At 43.1% G+C, this 14,329-nt stretch overlaps 2 protein-coding genes across 6 annotated transcripts in view; both read right to left on the reverse strand.

The window, feature by feature from the left end:
- Nucleotides 1-1,362: 1,362 nt before the first annotated feature.
- h3f3c (H3 histone, family 3C) lies at nt 1,363-4,950 on the reverse strand. The gene is made up of 4 exons (XM_031738505.2): nt 4,796-4,950; nt 3,530-3,673; nt 3,175-3,328; nt 1,363-2,726 (listed from the first exon to the last, which is right to left on the reverse strand). The coding sequence occupies exons 2-4, from the start codon at nt 3,655-3,657 to the stop codon at nt 2,598-2,600; spliced, it is 411 nt and encodes a 136-aa protein (XP_031594365.1). The 5' UTR covers nt 3,658-3,673; nt 4,796-4,950; the 3' UTR covers nt 1,363-2,597.
- Nucleotides 4,951-7,041: 2,091 nt separating this feature from the next.
- Nucleotides 7,042-14,329, reverse strand: part of arhgap32b (Rho GTPase activating protein 32b) — a 120,545-nt gene continuing 113,257 nt past the window's right edge. For all 5 annotated transcript variants that reach the window (XM_039618502.1, XM_031738497.2, XM_039618503.1 and 2 more), the window contains 8 exons: nt 14,222-14,329; nt 13,695-13,840; nt 13,410-13,611; nt 13,112-13,257; nt 12,916-12,990; nt 11,989-12,819; nt 11,084-11,742; nt 7,042-10,696 (listed from right to left, as the gene is read on the reverse strand). In XM_039618502.1, coding sequence (XP_039474436.1) covers nt 8,528-10,696; nt 11,084-11,742; nt 11,989-12,819; nt 12,916-12,990; nt 13,112-13,257; nt 13,410-13,611; nt 13,695-13,840; nt 14,222-14,329 — 4,336 coding nt within the window. In that variant the 3' untranslated portion in view covers nt 7,042-8,527. The remainder of the gene's footprint in view (nt 10,697-11,083; nt 11,743-11,988; nt 12,820-12,915; nt 12,991-13,111; nt 13,258-13,409; nt 13,612-13,694; nt 13,841-14,221) is intronic.

A 14,329-nucleotide genomic window follows, 5' to 3' on the forward strand; every position in this document is an offset into this window, starting at 1 on the left:
ATAGAGTGGAGAAAATACAATACAGCTAAAAGTTAGAAAAAAGATGATGATTATTAATATTATTATTATTTTATATCCAACATTTTTTAACTTCAAAACAGAGTTCAGATTTAAAAACATCTCCCAGGTTTTATCAGTCTGCTTGGTGTCTTTGGTCCATGAACCAAGTTGACTGTAGGCAGAGGTGATATAAGAAACTGTACTGATAACCAACACATCAGATTTGTTTTCAGGGAAGTTTATAAAATGTTGGCATCACTCAAGAATTTAAGATAATCGATGTTACTGGGCTTTTGGATAGCAGTGAGGACTCTAACGTGTCAATTCCATAGCATTGGTGGGGAACACTATCAAAGATCTGGCTGAGTAGCAGCATCTCACTGAAAATAAAAGCAAACTGAGCCCCGAGGAGCGCCACAAAAAACAGACAACAAGGACGCAAGTGTCGTCTCTGTCTGCAGAAAAGGTAGCCATTAGCTTAGCCACGGATCTTGTAATTCAAACCCAGATTTCGAGATGATCCAGAGAGTATACTGGACAACGTTTGGGACAGAGTTGCTCTGTTTTAGTGCTTTTAGATGTGGTTTCTCTGTTAAAGCATAATTTTAATATAAAATACATGAACTAAAATGAAACTGAAATCTCTTTCTCCAGTATCTTAGATAAATATGTTCACTTCCAAATTTTTCTAGAACTTTTCAGTAACTGAGGATCTAGTTTTTCTATATCTATAGATTTTGGGGTGGTATTAAATTTACTTTAATTCCACCTCTTTTTAGATTAATTTACTATAATAAACCAATCATTTTTATGTTCAGTAATTTTTTTAAAATAGTTCACAGGCAGATTCCGACCTTAACATGCTAAATGCCAAACTGTGACCTGCAGTTTTGTATGTCCAAAAATAACATTTCTTTCACACCTCTCACCTGTATTAATTTGCCACAGATGGTGGTTTTTCCCCACTTATCTTTCCAGGATTTGTTCACCTTATTTGACTCATGAGTGATGTCAGTGGTGAAAATACTTTTATGTAAATAGATCATTTTTTACTACACAAAATTCAGTTACTAAATGTTTTGCCTGTGAAAAAAAACCTGTCCCCATTAGAGGCTCTGTACGATGTGCTGGCAGCGTTTCTTCTACTTTCTTTTTCTTTGAACATGCGTGATACGGGGGTCACGCCTTACTTATCTTTATGGACTGTTTTATTGACGAGTTTGCTGGCCGTTAAATCCTTATTTGTTTAAGGTCTCCCCCATGTGGACGTTTGGTTTCTCTGCACTGATAAACAGCACGGTTTTCTGTTCAGGTTGAACTGCAGCATACGTAACGCAAACATGACACACAAACTCCCATCCATGTGTTTTAACATCTATTTATTACCACCATAATATGAGAAATTTGGAAAATACAAAGATCAGCTTATTTATACGTCTGAAAATCTCAAGGAATAAGAAAAATATAAAAGAAAAAAGTATGAGGTTATACTGTGCATCCCAAATTTTAATAAGGGACAGATTATATGCTCAGGTGTAGAGAAGCTGCAGGAGACACACAGACCCTAAACATGCAGAGGTTCACTATGTCAATTCATACTGGTGTGACAAGTATAATGCTAATCTGTGGTGACAGAGAGAGATGGAGGCTGAATGTGTGACGACTAATCTACAGTGAACAGAAGAGGAGACGGTGAGACCCCGCCCCCTCGTGGCTGCCATTAGAATTGAAGTTTCCTTGGAAAATGGAGAAGCCCTTCCTGATTTTCTAAGACAAATCACTGCAAACAAAAAGACCCTAACTGATAATGTTGATACTATTAATTGCTTTTTTCCTCCTATTTTGATAATGGTATAAGTGGTAAAGGAGGAGATGCTCCTCTATGAATTAGATGTGTAAAAAAAATAGACACCATATCCACAACAATAATATTCTTAAGAAACCAAGAGATTTTTGTTTGAGCACAGCTGGTTTGGAAGATCAGTTTTCACAGGAGCACACAAACAAACAAGAGCAGGTTTCACAGGTGACGGAGGTGCACTGAAAAGCTACAGCTGCAGAGCAACAGGAGAGTCGAGGTGCAGAGGGATGCACTGAGCAGGAGGATGTTCAGAGGGGGCGGAGGCCTCGGGACTAGTTTTAATAGCACCCTGCTGTGGAAGTTGCAGCTCCCCTTAAGCAGACTAACCCCTCGGCCTTGTCCCTCTGCTTTGGCTCTGTTTGCCACAAAAACTGCACCTGCTCAACTCCAGGTGAGCTCACTGTGGGGCTTCCAGATTTGAAGTAGACCCCAAACCCAGGGATGCATGTTTGCCTATGTGTGCACATGTGCACCTGATCTGCAAAACCTTTACATGCACGAAGAAGGTACCCTAAAACATTTGGTGAAGACAAAAAAAATTACAAATTGATCAGACTTCAACATATTTCTATCTCTTCATAATCAAGATTACTCTAAAGTCTACCGAGAAGCTGGGTAGGCTGGGGAGAGAATGGAATAGGGACGGGTGGAGGTGGGTGGATGGAGTAAAATGAACGAGTAAAGGCAGGGATGGGTAAAGAAAAATAGGACAGAGATGAAACATCAGGGAGGCCGTCTAAGCGCGCTCTCCACGGATACGGCGTGCCAGCTGGATGTCTTTGGGCATAATAGTGACACGCTTGGCATGGATGGCACACAGGTTAGTGTCCTCAAACAGACCCACCAGGTACGCCTCACTAGCCTCCTGTAGGGGACAAACACAAACAACATTAGCAGTACATATTAATGATGTTTTAATATAAGAGAAACTTTGACCTGCTACATGGTTAACGTGTAGTCCTTAAATATCGATAGCTGAAAGCACGAAATTCTCTAACAGCCTCTTAAAAGTCATAACAAAGGACTATTTAAGACAGACTTGCATTTAATATGCTGATACCCTTCAGAGTTCACATTACAAGTTAAACTCATGGACCGAACATTTGGAAACCTCTTCACAGAGACACATTGATAAGTCAAAAATTAGTGCAGCTAATCGTACTAAGTGCTAAAAAACAGTTTTGGAAAAAAAAACCAATCAACCAAAATCTAGAAGAATAAGGCAAGTGATGTCAAAGCTTCTACTAGCAAAAAAACAAACTGTTAACAGCATGGACCTCCTGCCCACATCCAACATAGCAGTGTGGCTTCACCTGCAGAGCTCCAATGGCAGCGCTCTGGAAACGTAGGTCAGTCTTGAAGTCCTGAGCAATCTCCCTCACCAGGCGCTGGAAGGGCAGCTTACGGATCAGAAGCTCAGTGGACTTCTGGTATCGACGGATCTCTCTCAGAGCCACCGTACCAGGCCTAAAACGCATGACCTCAAGCTCAGTACAATCATTTATTCATTTATTTATTTATACACCTCTCAGTAATGTTGACAGTTAAGGCTGAGTCTCCCTAATTAAAATACTTTTTGTGGCTCCATGCAGAATTTTCAGGTTAAGGATTGCTCATCAAACTTCATCCTGATAAGGATCAAGTGATGTGACTCAAAATGAATATTACCTGTAACGATGGGGCTTCTTGACACCACCTGTGGAAGGGGCGCTCTTGCGGGCAGCCTTGGTGGCCAGCTGCTTACGAGGAGCCTTTCCTCCAGTGGACTTACGAGCAGTCTGCTTGGTACGAGCCATTACGACAGAGTATCACCTGACGGAATACAAAAACCCCCCAAACAATGTATCTGTTTCTATTCACTTCATCATCACATTTAATCGTTGCACACTGGACAAATGATCCTTCTAAGCTAGTGGCCTTGAACTCAGATAAATAACTAAATTAATTAAAGTCTCCAATATTCAGTCCAGCAACTTCCCCCCTTTTACCAGTACGTTTTATTTGTTATCAAGTAATTCTGCATTTTGAGTTTTTAATATTTTTGTATCAATTATTAATGGATTAATCATTAAATATGTTATAAATACTTGGTTCCATTAAGTAAAACGTCACCTCGTTAAGTCTCTGTTTTAACTCTGTGTATCTTTATTTCTTTAGAAATGTAATTACTACAAATAACATTTAACCCCACGGTTTGGTGAAACCTACGTTTACATAAGGTGCTACAGAATTTTGCTCTATAACAGTGTAAAGCATAACCTACAGAGTAGTTTTCTTTTCGGGCTCTTCGTAAGTCATTTTGGACCTCCTGATAAAACTTTTCCCCCGGGCTTGGCCGCTGCACAAACACTAAGACTTTAGCCAATCTAGAGACTGTGGGATCCCAATTACACCAATCACAACCTTCAACAGGCCGTCACTCGGAATCCCACCAATCAGCTGTGGCTCCACTGTACACCCACACCAATGATGTTTCAGCCAGGAGCATTTTAGGGCGGGACAAGTATTGTTAACTCCGCCTCATACCGCAAGATTATGGCCGCAGACCGAAACGAACCTACCAATACACAGGCAACGAGCGGGACGTAAACTTTGACATTTTCCCACCAAAACAGAAAATGTGTGCTCACAAGAGCATTAACAAAACGTAGGAGACAAGTGAGTGTATCGAAAAACAGTCAAAGACGGATGAAGTAGAGGTATTTTAAAGCGAAAAAGCGAGGTAGAAATCGCCGCTGAAAGTGGACTAGATATTTCGGCAGTGGAAGTACTGAGCCGTTTTTCTCTGCCTGGGGAAGCTGCTTTCTCTTTTCACAACACCATCGAAAAAAACACGATATTAAAGCAAAAAAATAAGTTTATCTACTCTATTTTCTCCACCAAATGGTTACTATTGTTCTTAGTTAAGAAATAATTAAGGAATTTTTTACTTACCGGGGGTGAATTTTGTCTCTTTTCTTCGCAAGGATACAAGTGTGTTCTGGTTGTCTGGCAGTGTCAGATATTTACTATCTCTCACACAATGGAAGCAGAGCGAGCAGGAGCAAAATGGCGCCCGTGTCAATCATCTGTCTCCCACAATGCAATGGTAACATTTGTAAACAATCTAACTTCATTTCCTCAAGTTTTCTCCTTTAAACTCCAACGATGTAGAAAACACTAGATCAAGAAAATCATAAAATAATTACGTTTTCGACTTTTTTTTTTTAACACTTTCCCTCAAAATCGTGTGTTAAGAAATGTAAAACGCAAAACCAATGAGAGAATATGATAAATATCAGGGAACAAGGCACAATTTCACTTCGACGAACAGTAGGGAAATGAGAAGGAAATGGATAACACTGAACATTTTTTAGAACAAACCAAATATTTATTCGCAAAATAAATTAGTCCAGATTAATTAAAAAATACATTCAAGTCTAAAGGAAAAATATTTCTCTTTATCATACTAAAAATATAATGTGAGTCTGCTAACCGAAATGAAAAAATATTACTTGCCTCTTTTAGTAATTATGGATCTCCGTTATAAATTCAAACGGGAAACTGAATATTGACGATAAACATGACAGCTGTGTCATATCAATCCTACTGTAATTGTTTGTTTTTTATTTTACATCAGGTTTCTGATCAGTATATGAAACAGGAGGGAAAACAAAGTACAAGCACAGTTCTAAACTCTGCAGTTCTCTTGCCAAACCTGAGAGGTTCTGTTCTTGTGGTGGTGGTATGATTTCAACACAATCTCCTTCATGTAGGTCACTTTTAAGCATTAGATATTATACCAAAGTTGGGAGAAGACAATTACATTCATTTTTAAAAAAGCTGATTTATTATATATGCTTCATGTTTTCAAAAATGTTTCTTTGGAAAGGAATTAATATTCTTATGCATTTTAGATCCCCCTGTTGGTCAAATTGAGAAAGCCATGAGGTTTGTGGAGCTGTCATTTTAAAATACATAGGGCATTCTGGTCATCTTACATCATCACAGCTGAACCAGGGATTACGTTGCATTCTCTTGATTCTCCAAATAACAGCTTACCCCAGAGATTTGTTCTTCATCCACAGGAGGGGGAAATGGACCAAATAATAATGCCTCTGAATCTTCAGTTGTTTTCAGTCCCGTTGCACCATGTGTATAAAAACAAAAGAACCTATCCATGCATTCTGGCTTCATAAACATTTGAGATCGAATGAGTCGTTCTAAAGCACCGAATGTAATTTGAGCATGGTCCTGCAATAAGATGCTACTGTTCCAAAAAGTTCCTTGCGAGATATTCCATCATCAGTTGTAACTGGTGTTTTTGCAAAGTTAAGAAACCACAGCAACTCGGCCACAAAGTCCAGACCATGTAAAGTTACAGAGCCAGGTCTCCCACTGCAGAGGTGCATAAAGCCACCAACACTCTGTTATTCATGAAGTCATGTGTTGCTCTGGAAAGAAGTCTATCAGAAGGCATTTACATCAAAATTATTATAGTTCAGTTTAGTTTCATTGGGTTTGTTTGTTTTGGTTTAATTTGTTAGAAAATTTTTGAAAATGTTGTTGTTAAATTTAAAGAGGTATATTAATATTTTTCCAAGACATAAGTTCAGAATAAGTGTACAGATTTGACTCAAAGTCATGTAGACATCCCACCTGTCCATCAAAGCCTCATCAGGTGAGCTGTGAGTGTAAATGTAGCTCAACCAATAAAGACTAAATTACATTTAATTATAGGGAACATAATATTCTTTTATTTTTGTCAAAAGTATAGTTTATTTTTATTTCAGCTAACTGCAATGTTTTGTCACGCCTACTTTTTACTGTAATAACTTATTTCAATCATGTAGTAAATAATTGGATACGTGGAAAAAACAGTCACGTTTCTTGCAATGGCCTGTCAGCAGGTTTGGAATAGGTGTTCAACATCCTGAGCAAGGCAAACTAGGAGAGACAGGAGTCTCTTCTAACACTTGATTAGACTACATTACAAGATGCTGCTGCGATGCTATAAATGTGGTGCGTCACGAACATTTTCATTTATTTTTTTCAGAGAGACAGGGAAAAGGTTGACTCACACGACTACATGTGGACTTTGAAGATACCACCTGTACTCATCAGCATATCATGCTGGAGTCTTTAAAATTTGTCGTGTGATTCCTTCGGTTTTCAAGAAACATTCAGATCCACACAAAAGCCATGGATTCTATCTCTTCCTGAACAGTTTTATTTATTTCATATCTGACTGTAGATAACTTCTATTTTGAGACGAGTGTTTTCACATTCAAGTACATAATGCCTTACATCAACACCCCATCTGAAAAGGTAGAGGCTTTACATAAGGCAAGAGGAGCAGAATCTGCAAGCGATATAGAAGTCAAACAGTTACAGAGTACAACCTGGATTTGGACGTAGTTGAAACATATTGTAATCCATCCATTATGCTTACCCAGAAGGGCTTATAGTATAATACCAAATGAATGTACTACACATTGATTTCCAGCCTGAAAAGAAAATTGTCCCACATATCCTTAGAAGAAAAAAAAAAGTAAAACCATCGAGGTGATACGAAACTAAATAACCCACAAAAATCAAAATAATCCTTCAGCCTTGACATATCGAGAATCGTCATGCATTTATGTATTATGACAGGAAAAATAAAATGTATGGATCGCAGGAGCGCAAAATTTAAGGCTCATCCAAGTTTTTCCCCAACAAAGCAGCAACAATGTGTTCTTCCCCACATTGTTCAGAAGGACATTGTTTCCAGCTTTATTCAGTTAGCCCAGAAAGTACCATGAATCTGATTGGGGGGGGGGGACAGGAAAAATAACCCCTTACAGTTCTGGTGCTACAACAGGCATTCATCCACGTTCCCATCTTTATCCCATATGTGCAATAACTGTGCCGAGTCATTTGGTCCCTCTTCTAATGAAGAACACGAGTACCAAAACATTCCATTAGAAGTCATTGTAATCAGTTTATAACAAAGTTACATAAAAATGGCACAGTCAGAGAAAATAAAGACATTGACAAGCACTACATTAACTCAAAGTACCCCGCTGCAGGTCCTCATCTAACCTCCTGCTCAGATTCTTCAAAACAAACATGGACACGCTGCTTCTGTATGTATTAGCAGGAGGCCGCTGCGTTGACCTACATGTATCCTCCTCCTGAAACGACTTGTGCTGTGACATCCAGAGAGAACGCAATGGATAGAGAAGTACACAGAACTGTTCTGTAAGAGATAGAGTGCATGCATTTCTAAAATGCAAACCTTAGTCCCAGTTGATGCTCATACCCAGCAACACACCATATAAAAAAACCAAAAACCAAACTAAAATCCCTTTTTATGAGTGTTTCTATTTGTATATATAGTATATATAATTTACATTTTTGTGGTTCCTATTAAAAGTACCTCACGTCTTTCATATCATTATACATTTATGACCGGCTACTGTCTCATCAATCACAACAACAAGACCTCATGGACAATAATTTCAGGTATACATTCAGGACTTTCTGTAAAAAGTCTTACAATATTCTTTACAATTCTTTAAAAATACAGAGAAGCAAAAATATTGGTGATACATCAGTCCACTGTCCTGCAGAGGCTGCTCAACCGTAGCTCAGAGTCTTTCTTCTACACAGCTTAAGATTATTTTACACCTCCCGCTAAATGCTTCACTCTGTATGAATCTCTGTCTCGGGCCTCTGCATGGCCAGGCTAGTCTGGATATAGGCCCCCTGGCCTAGTGCTGTGGAGTAAGCTCTGTTGTTGTGGCTCACTGGAAATCCTGGGGCTGGGTAGGAGCTGGACGCTCCATGTTTTTGAACAGGGGCATGAGGCTGAGGTACTGGGTGGTAATCGTCCAAGTTGTCATAGTGGGACTGCACTGCTTTCGTGCTGTGTTTCTGACACGAGTAGTCTCTGTCGAGGTCTGCTTTGGCCTGGCTGTAGTGCTGCTCTCGGACGCTGTGCGATCGCTCGGGTTTGGAGCGGCCGATTTGTTCCCTGGGGGCTGATGACTGATCGTCTGTGCTGTGGAAGCCGCTTGATGTTTTCACTTTACTCTGGTGGTGGTCAGAATCTGGACACTCGTAACGCGCCTGAAAGTTCCTCTTGTGTTTAGACCTGCTGCCGTCATCTCCGGGCTCATACTTGGCCTCGTGCCGACCGCTCTCCTGCTGATGAGAAAGACTGTGGCTCAGAGCAGAGGGGAGGGAGTGAGAGGACTGGCATTTCTTGGAGCTGCTTTGCTTGGAAAGTGCATCAGGCTTGTCACCCACTCCGCTGCCCTGGACATGCTTGTCAGTCTCCATGTACATGAGGGCTTCAGGGTCCGACACCATTTGTCTGGGCAGGTAGCGGCCGTCTTTGCTCTCAGACGGTATCAGCACAGCTTTGCCTGGGTCAGATTTACTGCGCAGGTGCAGGGTTTCATAGCCTGATATATCTGCTGGTGTGAACAAGCCCACGTTGTCATATTGAGAGAGGACGGGGCCTTTAATCTTAAGCCTGGCCCTGCTCTCCCTGCGGATAGAATGCATACGCAACCTTTCGGACTCCTCTGGGTCCCAGGATAAGTAAGCAGCAACTTCTTTGCTCCCATGCCCGGGGGGCATGTCCCTGCTCACAAAGCTGTGCTCCTTCCCAGGAGGGAGAATGTGGCGAGCGAGGTAGTGGTACCCAGTTGCCTTTCCACTAGGACGCCCAGGAAGTGTTCCTGCATCTCGGCTGCTGTAGGAGTGAAGGTGCCTGACTCTGATGGTGCCGTATGGGTCAATGTCATAGAAAGGCGCCTCCAATGGGCCTGAACCAGAATATGGACTGTAGCGGTACTGGACTCGTCCATTCTCGAAGTAAGGCTGCAGCTGGGTAACATGGTAGTCTGCTTGTGAGGACTGCTGCGGGGGCTGCTGGTAGGCTTTGCACTGGTACACTGGTCGGTGGTAGAAGAACATGTCATCATCTGGAGGAACTTCAGTCCTCTGGATGGGCACTGAGCGAATGGTGGAAGGAACGTGGAGCGAGTGCACTCTGCGGATGGTGGGATAGCCGTGGGTTCTGTCATGACTGTAGCCCTGGTGCCCGGGCCCTGGGGCTAGGTAAACACTCCTGGGGTTTCCTCTGGACTTAATGGAGTGATGGTAGGACCTGGGGCCTAAAGTGCTGTATCTGTTATCTATTCGGGCACTGTAGGGTATCTGAGGCTCAGACTTTGACACATAGGTGTGTGGAGAGACACTGTCTGGTTGGTAGTGGTGTGGTATAGACTGCGGGCCCAGAGTTACAGGCCTCTGGTGGTAGTATGCAGCTCCTGGAGGATCAATTAGGACGGGTTCTCCTTTAGCGTGGTACAGGTAGGCTGGCTGGTGCGTGGAAGATTTACGAGGAGAAAGAGGATGGTGAGGGAGAGCATCCTCCATATGGCCAGGTGGAGGACCTTCACCAAGGATATGGTAGGAGGTTTCACTCTGGCTGAGTGCTGCTGTGGCCAGTTTGCTTTCTATAGTGCGAACAGGAGGGGCAGGAGGAGTGGGTCCATAGGAGTCGTGATACTTTCCAGACTCTGCACAGGGCTGCACTGGCTTTATGGCCTCCCAAGGTTTCTCCACAGGCTCAGCAGAGGTGGGCGCGACTCTTGCACTAGCCTTTGAGAGATGAGGCTGGGTTTGGACTAATGTCTGGGAATGTGTGTGAGGCTGTGTCTGAGCTGGAGGTTGTATTTGGGCTTGGCTCTGCTGCTGAGTTTGGGTTTGGGGTGGTGGGACTGATTTTTTCAGCTTCTGAGCTGGCTGTTCTGGTGGTTTTGGAAGAACTGGGGGTGGTGCCTTCTCCTCTGGCTTGATCTGAGAAAAAGAGGCCAACAAAGGATAAGTCATTATTTATATCAGGTTTAGGAAAAAACAAAGAAAGAAAAGAAAAATTGTACAGTTTTTTATATTAGTACAAGACTTTTCCAATATGAACTGTAAGTATCTAAAGTATCAGAGTGGGGGTATTTGAATGCAGAGTAGTAGTGGTATACAGTCAATTATTTAAAAAATACCTATATACATACATACATACATACATACATACATATATACATACATACATACAGGTAGAGACTTGCAGCCTACACCGAGGATAACTTCTGTCAAAAATAGGTGGTGGTGCTGAAAACATTCTCAATCCCAAAACAGTGAGTTTTCACTGCTAGGACCCCTTGGGACCAGCCAACATGATATCCTTACCTCAGGACCAGGCTGTGGTAAGATTCCACTCTCTTTGCTGTTGCCACTGGGGGTTGTGGCTGCAGTGGAACTGGATGAGCTACTATGAAGTGGGACCGGTCCTGTCACAGGCTGCTGTCTTTCTGGACTTTTCCTGGTTGGAGAAGTCCGGCTGGGCGATGTTGAGAGTGGGGCACAATTGTAAAGTGGATTGTCTGGTGGGGAGTCCACTTCTGGCTGCGATGCAGGTATAGAGGACTTGGCACTGTCTGATGGCTTAGTGATCACGCTGGTTAACTCTGGTGGCTGGTGTTTGTTTGAAGGACTGGAAGTGGAGGGATGAGATGAAACTGTGATCACATTTGTAGCAGCATTGTTAGGTGGGGGAGTACTTCCTCGTCCAGCTCCGTCTTCTGAGGCAGTCTGGAATTGTAGGACAAAAGGATGTGGGGAGTCCTGGAAGCTGGAGGCCTCATGTGGCTGCAGAGAGGACAGCGGTGTTGAGGGCTCAGAAGACCGCAATTGAGACTGAGTGGACACCTGCTGAGCAGACTCAGCCAGGGCCAGGGCCAACATGCGGGCAGCATTTTTAGGAGGTGGAGGAGGAGGGGCAGAAGAGGGTGCTGTAGAGCTGAGGGAACAAGGGGTTGGGTCCTTTGAAGAGTCCAGAGTTGTGACTCCTAGTGGGAACACAAAAAACACAAGGGAACTATAGTTGAAGCATCAATAAGCAAAAGAGCTCTAGGTGATTGTGAAAAAGGCGGGAAGGTTTTAAGGTGCTTTAAGAGTGGGAAAAGGCGGGGAGTAAGTTTTAACATTTAAGATGAAATCCTTGCAAAGCTAAACCTGGCAAAAAATACATTCAAAAAACCTGACTTTTATTTTCATCTAAAGAACAGGTCAAAAATATGCATTCGCTGCCCTACCTTGGTGCTCTTGGCTATTAGCAACTGGTCCCTGCTGCACGCCGTCCTCTCCCTTTACCTCTCGGCTGTCCACACTGTCAAAGGCTGCCAGCTTAGAATTCAGCTCCATTTGAAAAGCTTCACTTAGCGATGGCTCAGCCACTTTCAGCAATACACTGCCCATCAATGGAGGAGAGTCCTTGCATATCGAAGGAGAAGATAAAGACTGTGGAAAGACAGCCTGTCCAGCTGTAATCTTCCCACGTGTCTCTGTGGACAAAGTGTCTGAAGTGACAAAAGGTGTCAAACTGGCGGCTTTTCCACATTTAATAGGTGACACGGCCTGTGTGGGTTTATCAGTGTACGAGTAAGACGCAGTCAGCTTCTTGTTCTCTGCCTTTTCCCCTGTAGCCACGCTGGTATCTGTGGATAGCGGGGAAGTCAAGCTGCTGATGAAGGAGGCAGAGATGAGATCAGAGCCATTGGTCTTGCCACAGATGTTGCCCTGGTTCCTCTTTAAAGTGGAGCCCTCAGCCCTGACCGGTGAATCATCCAGGGGGAAGGCATAGGAGGTGTCAGGGAGACTGCACTGGAATGACATGGGGTCAAAGTCCAAGGAGGCCATCCCGATGTCTGGAGGGCTGAGGTCCACGTCTTCACCTGCTGAGCGTGGAGGCGAGATAAGAGCAGGCACACAGATGGGTCCGTCGTCTCCGTCGCTGTCTTCTGTGCCGTCCAGGTTATCGTACGAGTTGCAGTGCTGCCGGCTGTCCAGCAGCTCGCCATTAAAGGAGGCTGACAGAGCATCGCTGCTGGAGCGCGGTCGCCGAGGACGGTACACCTTGGACTCGCCTGATGGAAGAACAGAACACAAACACACGATAAAGATAACGACTGATTAAGCTTTTTATTCCAAGTTTAAGTGAAGTGAAGGTCATAAATAATTACCTTCAACATTATGCAGGGAACTCAGTGACTCTTCACTTTTGGCTGACCTTAATGTTGCAGTGTCTCCTCTTCCTCCTGAAACACAACCATCAACATTCACTGGTGTCACTTTGGTGTGTTTTGTTAAGCTCTTGTTGCTGCACAACGCTCATTAGCTCCAGACAGTTTTTACTGTAGATGCGGCGTGAGCACTCACCAGCGAGAGCCATAGCCTTTAGCTCATTAGGCTCACTGGGATTGCGGTGCAACTTCCGCTTGGACATAGAGGAAGACTTGCCCAGGTTAAAGAAAGAACGCCAACTACCTACAGGAGACTTCTTTGACTTGTTAGGTGGTCTCTTCCTATAATAGAAAATGATGATGGACAAGAAAGGCAGCTGGTTTCAATAACTTCCGAAAGTCTTGCAGTCTCACCAAAAAACCAGCAGGAGGAGCACCATGCAAGGTTTTTTCATTACAATAATAGACATTAATAAAACAGGAAAACAGCTGACCTCTCTGTGGGAAACTCAATGACGGTGTGGAACTTGCCCTGCAGAGCAGCTGGACCTTCACCCACTTCAATGTACTTGCTGTCTTCAGTGACTGGAGAGTTGATCTGAGCCTGGGTCCTGGCCTGGGCCTCCTCTAGACTTAGAAGTTTTGTTGAGGGTGATGAAACCAGCAGGGACTTCGGCCGTGACAAAGAGTTGTGACCTGACAATGTAGCAGAAAAGCGATCAGTGCCAAATTATTTGAATTTAGCTTAATGCATGCACGCTACTGGGATGTCTATGTACCTGCTCCCTCTCTTATTAGTGAGCTGAGTTTAGTGCTGAAAAGCACATCAACATGGTTCAAGATGAACTCCACCACTACAGACTGGATTCGAACTTCCATGAAGGCTGCTGTGCCGCTGAAGCAGGCGGATTCAATCTGTTTTGACCTGAGACAATAAGAGAAAACAGGAAAACAGAAGTTAAATTTTCTTTAACTCGGTTAAAGAAAATTGGAATTTGAGTAAAACCATTTTGAGATGAATTTCCAACATGCGATGGCTGCTTAAATCCTTCAATTCAGGCAGAACGACTCATTTTAAAAATCAGACAGAGCGTACTTTCTGCGGCAAACATTAGAAATTAGCCCAGTCTAAGAACCGACAGTGTGTGGCACCAAAAAGAACGGCAATTTTTATTTCATATACATGAAATTAAAAAGCTCATTAGAGGCATCTTGAAGTCTCCAGCCAGTTGAGCAAACATACAGATGAAGACTTACAATTTATTCAACACAATGAAAGAAGATTCAAAGGACGATGAGCTCTCACCTCAGCAGGTTGGGCGCCCACACGATGGCAAGGTTCTTACTGTGCATGTTGGTTATGTAGCTAAATGCTGCCAGGCGGGAAAGGTGCCTCATGAGGAACTCCAAGGTC

Source organism: Oreochromis aureus, linkage group 10 (genome assembly GCF_013358895.1).
Source record: "Oreochromis aureus strain Israel breed Guangdong linkage group 10, ZZ_aureus, whole genome shotgun sequence".
NCBI classification, from domain to species: domain Eukaryota; kingdom Metazoa; phylum Chordata; class Actinopteri; order Cichliformes; family Cichlidae; genus Oreochromis; species Oreochromis aureus.